Here is an 18,503-nt window from a genome sequence, read left to right as displayed (position 1 = left end):
GACCGATTTTGACGGGACTTTCACTACCCGATAGCCGATGTAATAAGGAGTAACTTATTATATTATAATCGTATATAAAACAATAAAATCTAATTGAAATTCAAATGTGCACGAAATTGCGCGCAAAAGAAGGAAAAAACACCAGGAGCACTTATGCCAATCACCGCGAATATTTTTAACCTTCCCAAGTTCTTTAACAGGATACATCGAATGAACCGTGGAGCCGTAAAATGAATTGAGATAAGTGATCTTAGATCATATCTATCTGGGGATGACGCTGCGTGTGGGTGATAACTACTTGTATGTCTGTAGATTTGCACTGTCTCGAAAAGAAAACGATGATTCGACGCTGCTTTTTGGAGACTTTTTCAATTTCATAACACAACTGTTTAGGAGCCATTATTTTATGACGTAAGAGGGAGTAAAGTTGACCATTTCTTATACGGGGTTGGGGTAAGGAGTTTCGAGAAGATTAAAAATGAAACGTAAGATTAAAAAAAATGGTCAAAGAAAAAGGGGGGGGGAAACCGCGCGTTTGCCGAGGGTATCTCGGATGCGTACCTTTAGAACCTTTGAAATTACAAATAACCACACAAAAGGTTGTCACTTTGAAAAATAATCCAAACGTGTATTCATTTTCTTTAGATTCTTACATAATGAAGAATTAAACAGTACAGTACAGGGTCGACCTATTCTTTTTTTTATTATAATAGGGAGTCTTACATACTCTTACTTAAATTAAAGGTCCCTTACCAAAAGCGTGTTTATTTTTTTAACATAGATTAACAAAGAATTTAGCTGTGACATCAATTACACCGTGCACGGAAAAATTCAGACTATTTTCTTTGTCACACCGCTAAAAATTGGAATTCCTTCAAACGAGGCGTGAAGAGGCATCTTAGCGATTAGTCCAATTCATTCTAACAGAATTTACTGGCCGTCTTTGCGTTTGGACCAGTAGCACTGAATACAGACAAATTAAAAAAAAAACAATTAGGAAAACAAAACAGACTTCAAATTAAAACAATACACCCAATACAATCAATGCCAATCGATTGCCAATAAAATGCCAAACGTGCCAAGCGTGAATTTTGCCGAGTTTAATACAACAAAACATACATAGCATCGTCTAGGCGAGACCTTCAATTATTTACACGACATAAAATCCATCATAAAATCAATTTATTATTACGGACAAATAGTATAAATTAATGATACTGCGCATTATTAAACGTGATGTCATACGATTTAGATGTTCACAATAGCGATAAGTTGCATTACATAATACGTACGTACCGACGACTTTTATAATAAACTGGTTACTTCCACACAGACATTTTTAACTTTGCCGTTTCGTAAATTTAAATATAAAAAAAAATGGTAAAAAGGCATAGTATTCGATACAAGATGTTGTAGATAATAAAAAATCATGGAATTAATACTTGTTGACTTCCAAGCAGGATATATTAATTTAAATAATTGTATTAACTAACATTACTGTGTATTTTTTTAAATGTTGAAAAAGAGTAACTACTGAGTTTCTTGCCGGTTCTTCTCGATAGAATCTTCTTTCCGAACCGGTGGTAGCTTCACTTAAATGTTAAATGACGATTCAAAAGTGCTCGTAAAAGCCCACTTGGATAAAGTTCATTTTGATTTGATTTGATTTGACACCGAGGCATACATTCAAAAAGAATTATATTTCATAAATAGATTTTTTGATTGTATACATAATCAATAGTATGTAAGTCTTCGATCACTTATATAATCTAAAAAGTAACCGACTGTAATTATCATACTGCATAGATGTAGTCATTCATTCATTCATTCATTCATTCGAGGAAAACATTCCGAGTGTATTCCACCACGGTGCTCCCATTCCTAATGGCGCTTTTGCTCGGAGTTGGTACTTAGAATATTCGGTTTACAATATTAAACTAAACTTTTATGTAAGGTTACACGTGCTTTATGTGAAAAGGGCATTATTTCGATAGTATCACGTAGTACGAAAGATATAAAAACGACGGTAAAAAAAAACTATATCACCTGCCATTACGGACATTCAAGCTAATGACAGTGACAGCTGTTAGTTTCATATGGGAGTTTATTCGATTCCGTAAGCCGAAATGTGCTCGCTAGCAAGTGAATCAAAACTGACGGTTGCTGGTTCAAATCCGGCAGTCTTCCTAACAAGTGAATACAAGCCAATGGTTGTGAGTTCAAACCCGGAAAAGTTTTTTATGACTTAATTTGAGTTTATTTGAGTTGAGTATATACAGAGCCGAAATGGCCTAGTGGTAAGAACGCGTGCATCTTAGCCGATGATTGCGGGTTCAAACCCCGGCAAGCACCACTGAATATTCATGTGGTAAATGTGTGTTTCTAATTCATCTCGTGGTGAAGGAAAACCTCGTGAGGAAACTTGCGTAAGTCTAATATCATAGAAATTCTGCCACATGTGTATTCCACCAAACCGAATTGAAACAGCGTGGTGGAATATATTCCGAACCTTCTCCTCAAAATTGAGAGGAGGCCTTAGCCCAACAATATACATTATACATTTACAGACTGTTATGGTTAACTCACAAACCAGTGTTTAATTAAACAAATTAACTAAATCATAGCAAAACAAAACAAAACGCTGAAGAAATAGAACCAATAATGCAATTACCGTATTAACAATTCATCGAATGCGATCGATACTTCCGTATACAACACACAGAGAGGACTATATAAGGTAGTTAACGCGGTGCATTCCAGCGCTAGGTCTCATTATGGCGCCCAGGAAGCCACTCTGACGTTCGTTATACACAATATCCTAATGTTGATTCTAATTCATACACCATAAAGGAATTACTTGTTATAGCTTTGTTTAATGGTGATATATGGCTGCGTATATTTTGCGTATATAATTATTTTTAGTATTCTTTATATGTGGCCTGATCAACAACAACAACAACAACAGCCTGTAATGTTCCACTGCTAGGCTAAGGCCTCCTCTCAATTTGAAGAAAAGGTTTTGGAATATTTTCCACCACGCTATTACACCAATGCGGTTTGGTGGAAAAGACATGTGGCAGAATTTCTATGAAATTAGGCACATGCAGGTCTCTTCACGATGTTTTCCTAAACCACCTAGCACGAGATGAATTACAAAAACAAATCAATCGGTGCTTGCCTGTGTTTGTCCCCACAATCATTGTTCAAGATGCACGCGTTCTAACAACTGGGCCGTCTCGGCTCTCCGCTCTCTAAAATTAATTATTTGTTAAATCGTAACGATTTACTAAATTGCAATCAAGAATCCGATTCAATCTATTGCATATCAGACCATAACCGATTTCCTACGAGCAGCTGTTGTCCAATAATCACTGGGTCAAAAATCGGCTTACACTGTTGATATATAAAGATACCTGTTGACTTCCACACAGGATATATTCATTTAAATAATTGTATTAACTAACATGACTTTGTATTTTTTAAATGTTGAAAGAAAGTAACTATTGATTTTCTTGGCGGTTCTTCTCGGTAGAATCTATTTTCCGAACCGATGGTAGCTTCACTTAATTGTTAATTGACGATTCAAAGTGCTTGTAAAAGCCAACTTGAATAAAGTTTAAAAAAAAAAACTATGATGAATGACTTGTACCTACCCAGCCGGACTTACATACAGCATGTACAAAAAACAATAGCATTAAATGCATAAGGAACCTCTAAGGTTACGTCGCTAGACGGATATCAATCCATACTGTCAAGTCATTGAAGCCTTAATGTTGCCAATTAATTGCATTTAATAAATCATTCAAAGGAATACATTCTAAATTTATCATATAGATTTGCAAAAGTAAGACAAGGTCACGAATATTAAATACTATCTTCTCAAAGTTTCAACAATCGATTCGTACCTACATAAACGTATACGCGACCTTTACGACACCAAAACTCCTGCCTACTGAACCATTAAGCCCACATCGAGGAATGTCCCCACAATATTAATATTATAAAGCGACCATCAGATATTTAATACAATAAAATCACTCAAACATATCATATCGAAATATATTTTTTTATATGGAATAGTAAGTGGCAACCATCACCAATAGACAATGACGCTGTAAGAAATATTAACTATTCCTTACATCGTCAATGCGCCACCAACCTTGGGAACTATGATATGTCCCATGTGTCTGTAGTTACACTGACTCACTCACCCTTTAAACCGGAACACAACAATAATGAGTACTATTTGCCGGTAGAATATCTGATGAGTGGATGGTACATACCCAGGCGGGCTTGCACAAAGCCCTACCACCATGTAAATTAAATATATTACAAAGATCGATGAAAAAGAATCGTAATTAATAAAATTAAGTCAAGGTTACAACGTTATCTAAAGGCCTTACCATGGTAACTATGATATGCGTTTTATTACGTCATAGGTTCACAAATAAACTTTCAACTGGCTGAACCTGCGTCATAAGCTACATATTTTTATATGTTTTTTATATGTGGTGGAAAGTGACTACCACCACCCATGGACATCTGCAGCATCAAAAGGGCAATGCAATGCGTTGCCGGCCCTTAAAAATAGGCAAATTTTATCCAATCGAGAGGCAAACAAAAAATGTGTGCAATATCTGTGTCATTGACCAATTAAAATGTAATAATGTAATAATAAATAACTTTTCCTGAGACTACTACTCATATCTACTCATAACTACTTTAATCTGACACTCAACGTTAGTTCAACGACTATTTTTAACGAGTGAACACAATACATTACTATGATCTACCAATTATATATAGCCATCTATGACGTCATATCAATACAAGGTCAAAATTGTTTATTTATTTTTACTCCTTAAAAAAATACAATACATATATATCTAATACGTTTGATATTTAAAATAATAGAAGACATGATTTCAACTCCATCGCTTTGCACAATACATGAAAAATTTTTTATTTTTAATCGAGCACAAGATAATTATAAAAATATTACACATTCATACATATACCATTATAAAATCGTTATGTTACAGAATTAAATCGTACTACCTTCGGTTCGAAATATAGATACCTACTATGAAGAAGGAATCATAAGGAAGGATTATTTACTATAAAATATACACTGTCCGCTGTAAATTTAAGTCAATTAATACGAACATCCGATTTTACACGACTTCTCAAAAAATAAGTCACATTTACAGGACACATGTATGCGTGTATATTATATATGTATGTATGTGTGGGTTTCTTTACACCACCACAACTTTTAGATTCCCGAAAAGCTTTGGATGTGTGGGGTATCGTTAACACCCTAATATCATTCAGAGCGACACTCACTAAAAATTGACTTTGTAATCCATTCACTCATTCAAATCAGTCGTGTTGATTTTTATATTAATAATTGTAATAACTACGAATCATTCTTATATTATGTAACGAGTCTTATCAAATTAACAAAAGATTAAAACGTATTATTTACGCAGTTAAAAATAAATACATTATGCGGTATTTTATAAAAACTTCTTACAAAAGATAACGAACTCAGAAGAAACAATAAAAAACACGTTTATTACGACGACGTCTTTGAACGTCATCATTACACCACAAGAATAAATATTGTGTACTTAACCACAAAACTATACCGACCGAAATAATTATCACTTTAGCCTAAAAGGAAAAAGACAAAAAAAAAACAATAGCGTCTTATTAGATTATGTTAATTTCAAATTGATTCGAAAACGTTACGACGTAATAATCAAATTTATTTTCTTATTTATCTAAACGAATACGCTGGCTCGTTTCGCCATCACCGGAAGCTGGCATTTTTTTTCTTCACGATATAAATGCAGGCGTTAATTAAAACGTACAACAGGGAATTCGAAAACTATAATTACGTTGTGAAAGTTTGCTATTACATCGAATAGAGAAAGACACATTGGAAACTTTTGCCCGATAGGACTTAGTGCCCGCCTGAGTAGGTACCACCCACATATCACATGTGTTACGTGCATCTACAAGGTTCAAGGGACATAACATCTTATACCAAGGTTTTGTAAGAAATGGAAGATTTCTTACGACGTTTATGTGAGTGATTGTGACCTCTTAGCTTCTTAGGCGACCTCTTTAATCAGCATAGCAATTTATAAGAAAATAAACCGATCGTAAATATATCATAATATTTTTTCTACATATATATAATTTCTTTCACATGGTCTTATCTTTGCCTTTTTTGACATTAGCTGTATAGCTCCGTTATATTCTTATCTATACTAATATTATAAATGGAAAGTAACTGTGTGTTTGTCGGAAAATAATTGAATTTTTCATAATAATGAAATGTATTATGAAATAATGTTGAACCGTGAACGTCAAGTATATAGGCTACTTTTTAAGTAACTTGCGACGAATTATTTATACACGATAACCCTTTAACATATACATATTGTCTATATTGTCTAAATAAATTGACAAATATGACATTTATATATTTCTACGAGTCGTTTGTAAATTGTTCCCTATAAAAAATCCTCCGTAAATTACGAAGACACACTGACGACTGTAACAGCCTTATTCGTTAAAATTCGTTAAAAATTTCGATTACTTTTCTTTAAAGATATATATAATAGTTTCAATTTAATCTATAAAATGTACTTGTCTATTAAAAAAAATTTGTTTTACTTTTTTTATCTTTTTCATTTAATTTTATAATAAGAAACAAATTTGTAACCTAACATCTGGGAAGGAACTGACTTCCAAAACACAGCAAAAGCTAGTTTGGAAATCAGGGCTGACATTAAATAATGTAAACAAAACTTGTGTGTGAAATAAGTAAAATTGAAATAAATAAAAAATTGCTTTTTGTCATACATATAAAATACTTGTTTATATGTTATTTAATGGTCTCAAACAACAATTTGTACCATACGAAATCACTTTATCTTGCTGTAAAAGACAAACTACTGAACTATCTTAATATATATATATACTACATACAAACGCGGCCTCTTTATATATGTAATTATTTGCAAATGGTATCACAATTTACTTGAACTATACGTCGCTTTAAAATTATAATCTCTTGATGAACCAAGTTAACAAAAATACTAATTAAGACTCTATTGCTATGTTCTTAAACATACAAATAGTTTATTTTTATATTAGAAAAACTATTTTTACGATTCGAACTAATTTAATTTCTATTTCAGACTATATACAGTTAGATTTTTAACACCGAATACAGATAATTATGAAAAATTCGTTGTACAACACGGGGTCACTGAACCGAGGGTTATTTAAAAAGTTTTTCTTTATGATTTATATATGAAATTATTTATTGTAAGACAGATCTTTACACAGTTAAAAAAAAATCTTTATTTCGATTCGGTAGAAAATTAAAATACACCTTATGGCGCTAGATTTAAAGATCATATTAAATCATAGAATGTTTAATAGCCAAGCCCTAAACGATTCAGTACACTAACATAGTTATTAAAGTACTATGACATGTTAACTAGTAAAGATGATTATGTCCTATGTAAAACTGATTCTGATCATCTTGAACAGATGCTGGGTTAATAAGGGTACCGCTTGAAGCTTTTGATTATCAGAAAAATTACTTGCTTAACCCGACCTGGATAGGTATTTAGTATCTCATTATATGCAGACGTACACGAAAGCCACTAGACCTAAGAGGCAGCTTAGTCCAAATGTAGTTTATTACATCGAGAGTTACATCAAACAATTTTCTATTTAGGACAAAAACCTAAACTTTGACGAACAAACAAACTTATATTCTAAATGGCGAATTAATTAATATAGTTTCATAGAATATGACATTACGCGAAAATCGAACCGAAAACATGAAGATCACACTATCAACTTAACCCTAACGAACCTTTAAACGACCGGAGATAAAACATTTGATATAGTTACATACATCAAAATTCCACATAAGATTCATAGAACGCACAAAAATTTTCAAACCATTTCCACTACTGACCACTGGAGAACACAGCACAGAACACACACACACAAACGGCACAGTACGAAAACGTATACCAAAGACTAATCGTAAAAGAGAAATCTTTTAATTACGAACGAAACGTCTAGCGCTCGCGACGTGAGCGGCGACACTGAATAAGTGAATACAACACCGGTTGACGGTGAATAGATACAGGGTTGCCATTCGCAAATAAAACTAATTTAATCATTGAGCATTTAATTAAAATAGTACATATATCATATAAAAAAAAACGACACCTACAAAATTTTTTAGAGATCAGATTTACTGGAACAATTTTTTTTTGTGGTATGGGTTGGCGGACAAGCATAAGGGCCACCTGATGATAAGTGGTCACCATCACCCATAGACAATGTCGCTGTAAGAAACATGAACTATTCCTTACATTGTCAATTACCACCAATCTTGGGAACTAAAATGTTATGTCCCTTGTGCCTGTAGTTACACTGGACAACAATACTGAGTGCTGTTATTTAGCGGTAGAATAACTGAAAAAAAACACAAACTTCCATACCCCTTAAGGGTGCAGTTTTGTGAAACATATACGCATACCAAATTTCAAGTTTGTAGCTGTTATGGCTTCTGATATTTCATGATTAATCAGTAAGTGGTACATTTATTTATATAGATTAAAACAGCTGTCTCATTATACAAAAACGTTTTCTTAAATATCGAGACAAAAAATAAAATTAATAATAAATAAATAGACTAAGCAATTGCACATAAAAATTAATATACCATACCTATATATTTATTTATAAAAATCCATATATTAAACACAGTAAACGAACGCCTTCATATACTAAACAACCAGCATCGTTATCATCGGATGCTGGTATATTAAGAGATTAATATGTTATTAAAAATGTTTCTAAAGTCAAAAGAACGCGATTCTGAACAAGAGAACAAGCATCGGATTTAGGAGGTTCCTTCTAGGCTTGCAACGCACCTCCCCTTATCAGCAACTCCTTAAGTTTCGGGAATCATCAGTTGGAACTTCTGCTAGTGTGACACTGATCAATTTTGGACTGACAACTTGAACAAGATGGTGAGAAACCGCTGCATTAGACGCAAAGCATATTGTTATTAGTAACCCCTCTAACGGATGACTTCAATTTATTTTAATTGTAAATTAAACAATATAGTGTTAATTTTCCCATGTTTATAAATAAAATAGGACTTTTAGAAGTTAATTTCTGACAGTGGAGGAGTAAAGCATAAAGGGTATAAATAACACAAATTGACACCCGTAGATTCACCGGCGATAAGGAAGTATTAGATAGCTATTTATTTACCATAGTCGTTGCATAAAAGTAATCATATTTTTGATCTCGCTGGAAAAACGCTTAACGAATTTCCTCCACACGAATTAGGGACTTTCCTCTCTTATGGCACATACCGTTACTCAAAAGCTTAGTGCGTCCGGAAATACCCACTTAAGAAAACCAACGGTCCCCTTCGAACCGTCTCTTCGGGAGAAGTCACAAGAACAGTTGTTAAAGGAACCTAGTCAATCTATATCATAGAACCTTCGTAAATAAACGTTCTGTCAAACACATAAAGAATAAATCTCATTCTTTACATAGTATATAACAAAGTCGCTTACCGCTGTCTGCCCCTATGTATGCTTAGATCTTCAAAATTAGCAACATATTTTGATGCGGTCTTTTTAATAGATAGAGTGATTCGGGAGTAAGGCTTTTGTGTATAACACATAGACATACTAAACACACGATAAAAAATCTGTAGTATATTTAGTATCAGCATTGCATTGAAGCCGGGGCAGATCGCTAGTACTCAATCCAATACACGCCTACCTCTGAATCAAAGATGTAATTAAATCTAATGTAACCATTACGTAACACAGATTATATCGAGAAGAACTGACAAAAAACTCAGCAGATATTTTTTCACCAATTAAATTATAACATATCCTGTTTAATATCAACGAATTCCACGCTTTTTTATTGAAAATATTTTATAGCATAATATGCCTTATTCGTTAATATTATAGGATGCTATTTGGCAAAGTTAAGTTAATTATATAATTGAACATTTGGTCAAAGCGAGGACGGAAACTTGGGTGTTTAAGTAATTCGACTTTTTTAATTTTATTGTTTATAGCGTACTAGTTGTCAGGTGTTCTGCAAAAAAAAGTAGCCTATGTCCTTCCGCGGAGTTTAAATTTTCTTCACAACAAAAATCTGTAGTATACTTATTATCAGCATTGTACCACTTAGATGTAGCATCAGAAAATACAATGAAATCAATTACTGACGTCAAATTGACGAATATATTCGGTCATATGATTTTACAAGTTATTACGTTTGTGTAAAGATCATATTCGCAAAAGAAATAAATATTGATAGTTTGAGATAGCGTACTTAATTCGGATTTGATTTGATTTTACGAAACCCATGCTACATCAAGTTGTGTCGTACTATACTTAGTTCACAAAACGTATCAATGTTTGATGACTTCAAAGGCGAACTATCACGTAACGTTAGCTGCAGTGAATGATTTCTTTGAAGAAACATCATTTACTACACTATTCTCTGGAGACTGAACGTTTTTCTAACATTAATAGTAAGTATTTAACACTTACACTCGAGTAAAAGTCTCAGATCTTTTAAAGTCAAAGGTCATTTGAATCTACATTACTTAGTGAGTCGAGATGGCCCAGTGGTTAGAACGCGTGCATCTTAACCGATGAATGCGGGTTCAAACCCATGCAAGCACCGCTGATTCATGTGCTTAATTTGTCTTTATTATTCATCTCGTACTGGGCGGTGAAGGTTTTCCTTCATTGTGAGGAAACCTGCATGTGACAAATTTCATAGAAATTCTGCCACATGTGTATTCCACCAAACCGCATTGGAACAGCGTGGTGGAATATGTTCCAAACCTTCTCCTCAAAGGGAGAGAAGGCCTTTAGCCCAGCAGTGGGAATTTACAGGCTATTGTTGTACTTAGATAGTGTGAATCCGTATACAAAAATATGTAAGTTATTATAAGTTGTTATTACTTTGAATAACTAACATAAATTAGGCACGTCAGATCGTATGGTCCACTAGGCAGGGAACCCGTATCGACCAGGGCACAGGCAGACAGAATTAGGAAATAAGGATTTATAAAATCAATTCGTATTGAAAACATTCCTATACATATAAATATATTATATCTATATTAATTTATATAAAAAAAACATTGACCTTTTAAATATTATTTCATATGAAGTTCTTCGTGGTATGTATTTATATCTTATAATTTTCATATATGTAGTTTACGATCGCCGATGGTGTCGCTACTCACATAATTTTAAGAGATTAATTTTCGCCCGCGACTTCACACATATCAGGAGTTTCTCGCAAGCTGTTGGGTATCAAAGGTAGCCTAACCTTAGGAAGCAAGCTTGCTTCATACCAAACAGAGTTACTTCTGCATTTATAATAGATTTCACAACAATGTTACGACATTAAATAATATTTAAAATTAATAATATTTCAAAGCAGCAACCCTACGCCGTAACGGTTGTGTAAGAGTTTATTAGAAATGGCATCGAATATTTAGTGCAAGAACGAATGTAGCCTAAAGTCACACACATTCTGCAATGCATTCCGAATATTTCTTTCAAAACATTTATTTATTGACTATATATTCTTAATAGACTATACTATACGCTCTTATAACATATACGGTGTCCGAGATGTTAATTTCCTTTAAAACCGGTGTTAGATTGACTATCACTGAGCAAGTGAAACACTTACATATAAAAGTGTAAAGTAAAAAAATGTAAAGTAACAGCCTGTAAAATTCCCATTGCTGGGATAAGGCCGCCTATTCCATTAAGGAGAGGGCTTGTAACATATTCCACTACGCTGTTCCAATGCGGGTTGATGGAATGCACATGTGGCAGGATTTCGATGAAATTAGTCACATGCAGATTTCCTCACGATGTTTTCCTTCACCGCCGAGCACGAGATGAATTTTAAACACATATTAAACACATATATATAGTGGTGCTTGCCTGGGTTTCGACCCGCAACCAAAGGTTAGGATGTACGCGTTCTAACCACTGGACCATCTCAGCTCTCTGCTATAAAAGTGAAGGCTTATCAAAGCACACAATAATCTATGTATATCAATAATTTATATCATTAATTATTTCGTAAACTGGGGGCAGAACTGATAGTAAAATATAATAAAGATAACTATTTCATACGATTAAATCTCATCATATCATTTTATATATAGAAAAAATATGACAATTCTAATACACAGTTCTTTCAGACTAATACGTCTTCATTAAACAATGAAAACATTCTTTATTCAAAAAGAAATATTGCAAACAATTTTCACTTCAAATAACATAATTATATTGAATATAAACCAAGGACAAGCCGGTAATATATTCTGTAGTCATTTCCATTATTTCAATAAAAACAAATAAAGTACTACTACTCTTAATCTTTAAGCTATTCTTAATCACAAATTATTCTTTTAGATACGAAGAAAACGTTTGGCATTTCTAAAATTCTTTGCTCTATGGACGTATTATATCAAAAGTTAAATGACGGACCAACGGTGCTTTTGTTCCGTTTTCTATGTATTGTTTTAAGTTTTGACGTCTAGCGCTTTAATCGCTTCATTCCCGTGTAACCTCGCTGGATTTCAGGTGGGCACCTGACGCTCATTCTCACTGGGATTACATAGCATACTAATATTATATACTAGCGACCCGCCCGTTGCGATAATGATACTAAATATAATACATACAATTTGTTCCTTTACCACATCACATTAGAAACTTCTAAAATTATCAGTCTTTACTATATTCCACATATTACATTTAAAAACATTCCTCTCGAATCACTCTATCCATTAAAAAAAATCGCATCAAAATCCGTTGCGTAATTTTAAAGATCTAAGCATAGATAGAGGCGGACAGCGGTAAGCGACTTTGATAACACTATTAGATTATGCAAAAGTATATCTATCTTTGTATGACGATTTAATATAAAGCTAGCTGATTCTACTTCGACAGATTTTCACCCGAAACGTGCAACTTATCTTGCGATGTTTTCTCCTTTTCACTCATTTCTCCTCTTCACTCATATGAGTTATTACATCAAAAAAATAAGTGTGCATTCGCGGTTTTAAACCCGCTATTACGTATTCCAACCACTGGGCCATCTTAACATTTATTATATACTCGTCAATAATCATACATTACAATATAAATATTTATATCCATTCAAACTATGACTTGTGGGCGGAACGTGTTAACTAATAAATTAAAACTAATCGAAGCAATGTGACCTTCAATTACGTAACTACAGAACTGAGTGAATATGTATGTATGTCTTTTTGTTACATACTAATGACTAAATGCACGTCCGATGCAAATATTTGTACAAAACTAACTGTGCCCGTGACCTTGTTCGCGTTTGAATTTAACAAAAAAATATATAGCTCAAGTTACTCCTTATTATATCAGTTATCTGCCAGTGTAATTCCCGTCAAAATCGGTCCAGTCGTTCCAGAGATTAGCCGGAACAAACAGACAGAAAATGTTATTTGGTATATGTACCGTGTCCACATGTGCCTTTAGTAAATAAGGGTTATTTTAATATTACAAACAGACATTCCAATTTTATTATATGTATAGATTGCTGTCGCAAATCTACTTCGAGTATCTCTCAGAACAATATTTCGACACCAACAATTTATACAACGCTAACTCGGAGTGTGCTCACACTCCACTAATAATGGTTAGCGTAATTATAATCGATTGATTTCAAAAATTTGCTTTTATTTAGCGTTGTATTGAATTTGTAACTTCGTTAATTTTGTATATTTCTTCACGATACAACATATAAAATAAAATATTCACAGTCACACACTTTTCCAGCGACAAAATGTTCTTTATGTGGTTCCATGGCGTCCCCCACCTTAAATTTACATGATCCGTTAATGATAAAAAAAAAATAAAAAGTTTTGACCACTTTTGAGCTGCAGCCCTGATTCGACATATTAAAAAAAAACGATTTTCACTAAAATTCGAGTTATACCTAATTTGTTGGTGTCGATTTGATGATGATCTCGCTCTGTCCGATCACATCGTCACATCATGGAAGACCAGCTCATCAGCTCAGAGCCATATTTATGTGCTTTGTTTTCTTATGGCCCATGTTTAATGTCCTTTTTATTTTTTTTATTATTTATTTTACAACATCCACAGGCTCGCAGATGCCCGTGCCTTTCTTTACATTTTAAAGTAAAGTAAAAAGTAAAGTAACAGCCTGTAAATTTCCCACTGCTGAGATAAGGCCTCCTCTGCCATCAAGGAGAGGGTTTGGAACGTATTCCACCACGCTGTTCCAATGCGGGTTGGTGGAATGCACATGTGGCAGAATTTCGATGAAATTAGACACATGCAGGTTTCCTCACGATGTTTTCCTTCACCGCCGAGCATGAGATGAATTATAAACACAATTAAGCACATATATATAGTGGTGCTTGCCTGGGTTTGAACTCGAAATCATCGGTTAAGATGCACGCGTTCTAACCACTGGGCCATCTCAGCTCACAGCTTTACATTTTATTTTAAACATTTTGGCGTTTTATATTTTACAGTAAACATCAGCAGATCTTCGCTAGATTTAATTCTTGTCGTCTTCTTGGGAGACGTGGCCCACACTGACATTTTTTTTTAATATTTTAGAGTAATATATACATAATCCATAATAAATAATATATAATAAAAATATGTAGCAGTATATGCGTAATTCTTTTTACTACAATCCAGCGGGTCCTGGTCCGCGCTTGATCAGAGAGAGTACAGCCTCGGCGACTCTGATGTCGCGTTTATGTAATTTTTGTATTTTTTATTCCTTTGTGATGCGGTGTACAAGTTTAAACACAGATGCATTCTCTATTTTGTCACTCGTACAATCCAATGGGATGGGAAGACCCTGAAAAGATCGACCCAGCATCAACGGCTCTACATGCTTGTCCAGACACAGGAATATCCAGACTTCGAGGAGAATTATTCGACTGCGATACTCAATAATTTATTTGACCTAGGATTTGAAACCTCAGGATCTGTGGCTTTATACTAATTACTAGACCATCGAGATAGTCAAGCGACACAATACATAAACATACAATACATTGATGATGTATGTAATGGAACAAAATTGCCATTAAAATTTTAAGTTGTTATTATGTGTATATTTCATGTATATTAATATTAATTTTTTTTTTATATTATCATATATTGTCACAGCCCGTCACAACCACACAGGGTACCATTGAAAATCAGTGTTGGGTTCTTGGAACTCAACTTGGAAGCTGAATAGTAAGTAACCTTTAGGACACGTTAAGTATCATTGTGTTGTTTTGTATTGTTGTAGTTGTTGTTTTTCTTTTTTTTGTTTTGAACTTTTTATACTTCTTATTATTTTATTATGTGTGTTTAATATGTATTGTGTCCTATTAAACATTTATTTCTTTCTTAATGGCTGAAATCTCGCCCCTTATAGAACACGATTCTACCTATTGGTGCGATGTGTCAGCTATTTCGATACATGCAGATTTTCTCACGGTATTTTCCGCCATAACAGACCACGAGATTAATTATAAACACAAATTAAGCGTATCAGAAATCAGCGGCGCGTGTCCGAGATTTGAACTCGCGAATCATTACGAAGGCTCTAAAACTAATTCATGTTCATAATAGTGAAGAATACCGCAGTCTTATTCGAAGTAGTAGTAAAGCAATATTATAATTATAAGTCACTTAGTCCTCTAAGTGACTTATAATTATAATATTGCTTTAATATGCGAACTGAGAAATCTGTGTACTACAGGATGGTAGGTGATTGATATAATACAGGTAAGGAATAATAAAGGTCCCTAATTTGGTGAAATAATCTGTCCCCTTTCGGCACAAATAAAAGCCAAAAAAAGCAGATACCTTATGACGTAAAAGCACCACCAGTCTTGCAAAATAACGTAAGGCACTATGTGACCTTAAGTGAGTTTACTTCAACTGGCTCACTCAGTCTTCAAACCGGAGCCATCCGTTACTTATTAACATCGTGAACCGAAATCTCATCCAAACCCTATAATCTGCTAAACTATAACGTATATTTACTATAGCTAAACCACAACGTATCGTCCTATATGTGAGAGTTACGGTGACCTGATCCAACTCAAAACTCAAACTCAAATAACTTTATTCAATATAGAAGCATTACACTTTCTTATTGATGGTCAATTGAAACACTACCACCCTAAATACATAGTTAGCGTCAGCAATCACAGTTTTCCGAATCGATACAACTCAGACCATTCATGAAATTTCTTGGTGGTAGGGCTTTGTGCAAGCCCGGCTGGGTAGGTACCACCCACTCATCAGTTATTCTACCGCCAAATAACAGTACCCAGTATTGCTGTGTTCCGGTTTGAAGGGTGAATGAGCCAGTGTAACTACAGGCACAAGAGACATAGCATCTTAGTTCCCAAGGTTGGTGGCGCATTGACTATATAAGGAATACTTTATATTTCTTACAGCGTCATTGTCTATGGGTGATGGTGACCACTTACCATCAGGTGGCCCATATGATCTTCCGCCAACCTATACCACAAAAAGGGGCCTACTAACCCTTCAAAAACCAAATTTTGTAATGGCCATTTACAAAATCGAAAAAAAGAAATTAAGGGTAATCCCCCACGGAAATCAGATTACCTCATAATTTAAAATAAACAAATCACATTACATAACGTGACTAAGATTCACGACGTCAAAAGAAAACACTAAACGACCACTCCAAAACGTGAAGAGCCTCTCTAACACCACATCAGACGCCCTGAGGTTGCCAAGAGCCATTATGACATAATACCATATCGTCTGACGGCTATGAAGAAACCGCCTTTTTAACCGGCTACAGCGTTGAATAAGTATTAATGGATTAATTATGTTTGTATCTAGAGCCTTGTGTCAAGAGTCTGGACGTGTATTTATGGCCTAAATACATCGCCATGCTAATGTATATGACGTCATCATGACATTTATGGTTTATGGAAAACATCTTTCCTAAAATATTTCAGTTCTATTTTGCAACGTAAACAAATAACGAATTAGGTATAACCTATTACACGAATAAACTTTGGACGTAGAATTATTATTATTACGATATATCGGATTCTCTAAAAAAATATCGTCGAAGTTGTAATCGAAACTTTGGAAGTAAAATTAAATTTTATGTGAATATTTAAACCTATTAATAATTATAAATATTATTATTAGTTTAATATCCACTCCACCTTTGATTAAAAAAGGTTACATACGTCTCTAAAACATTTAACATGAGCCTTGTAAATTACGCGAAAAAAAAAAAAACAAACTCACCCGGTCCGATATAGCTTCTTCCATTTTCCCGCGCTTCAAGCCAGGCGCGCGTATGACATTCACCGCTGGCGCCACGACGGCGGACGGCGGAACGTTGCCACCAACGCCCGCCGCACCAACCGGAATAAAACCGGCCTCCATTCTAAGCGAACATCGCCACTCGACAACAGATGGAGCTGTACACTACTAATTATTAAATCAATTCCACATCGCGGTAATAACACCCAAAAATGAATTAATCTAACACTTTTTTCACTTGTAAAAGCACATCAATTTATTGTATGGACGTATATTTACGATTAAGTCACTAGCCATTTTAAAGGAACTGTTTTTATAGAGCGTTTCGTTTGAGCGTTTTAGGAACGGAATTATTTAATATTTTTGACACTATTATCACTTATTAAGCACTATGGAAGATTACGCACGAAATATTATAGATCGAAAACACTGTCACGACACACAACACCGAAAACACGTCCTCTCGACAATGGGCAGCGGCGATCTGTCTATACGACACAATGCTGGCGACTACGTTACGTTTTCCCTTTCTCGCCTTACTACCTGGAAAAGAGACAGGTATATTATTATTATAATTTACATATGAATGATACAGGTTCGGGGAGAATCGTAAATTTCGTACAATCAAAGATCAAGGTTCTGAATGGATGTCATCAATGCCTACTTAAGATAATAGATTAATGTACAAATACGTTTTGCCCATGATCCAATTATATCTATGGAAATATTTCGAAATAAGATTCTCTTGCAAATTATCATATAGACTTACTAGCTGTACGACCTTGTACGCATTTGAATTTAACAAAAAAATATATTATTGTAGCCTAAGTTACTCCTTATTATATCAGTTATCTACCAGTGAAAGTCTCGTCAAAATCGGTCCAGCGTTTCCAGAGATTAGCCGGAACAAACAAACAGACAGACAAAAATTGTAAAACATGTTTTTTTTTTATATATGTACCGTGTATCTGTAGACCTATTTTAATATTACAAACAGACACTTCAATTTTATTACATCTATAGATTAGTATAGGCAAATAC

At 34.1% G+C, this 18,503-nt stretch overlaps 1 protein-coding gene across 1 annotated transcript in view; it reads right to left on the bottom strand.

Annotated features, from left to right (window-relative positions):
• The window catches only part of LOC124541828 (mitogen-activated protein kinase-binding protein 1), a 153,344-nt gene that overhangs the window by 98,150 nt on the left and 36,691 nt on the right, over positions 1-18,503 (bottom strand). Inside the window, exon 2 of the mRNA XM_047119737.1 lies at positions 17,445-18,005. Coding sequence (XP_046975693.1) covers positions 17,445-17,585 — 141 coding nt within the window. The 5' untranslated portion in view covers positions 17,586-18,005. The remainder of the gene's footprint in view (positions 1-17,444; positions 18,006-18,503) is intronic.

This window comes from Vanessa cardui, chromosome 29 (assembly GCF_905220365.1).
Source record: "Vanessa cardui chromosome 29, ilVanCard2.1, whole genome shotgun sequence".
Lineage (NCBI taxonomy): Eukaryota > Metazoa > Arthropoda > Insecta > Lepidoptera > Nymphalidae > Vanessa > Vanessa cardui.
Note: the sequence above shows the minus strand (reverse complement) of the source record. Positions and strands in the feature narration are given on the sequence as shown.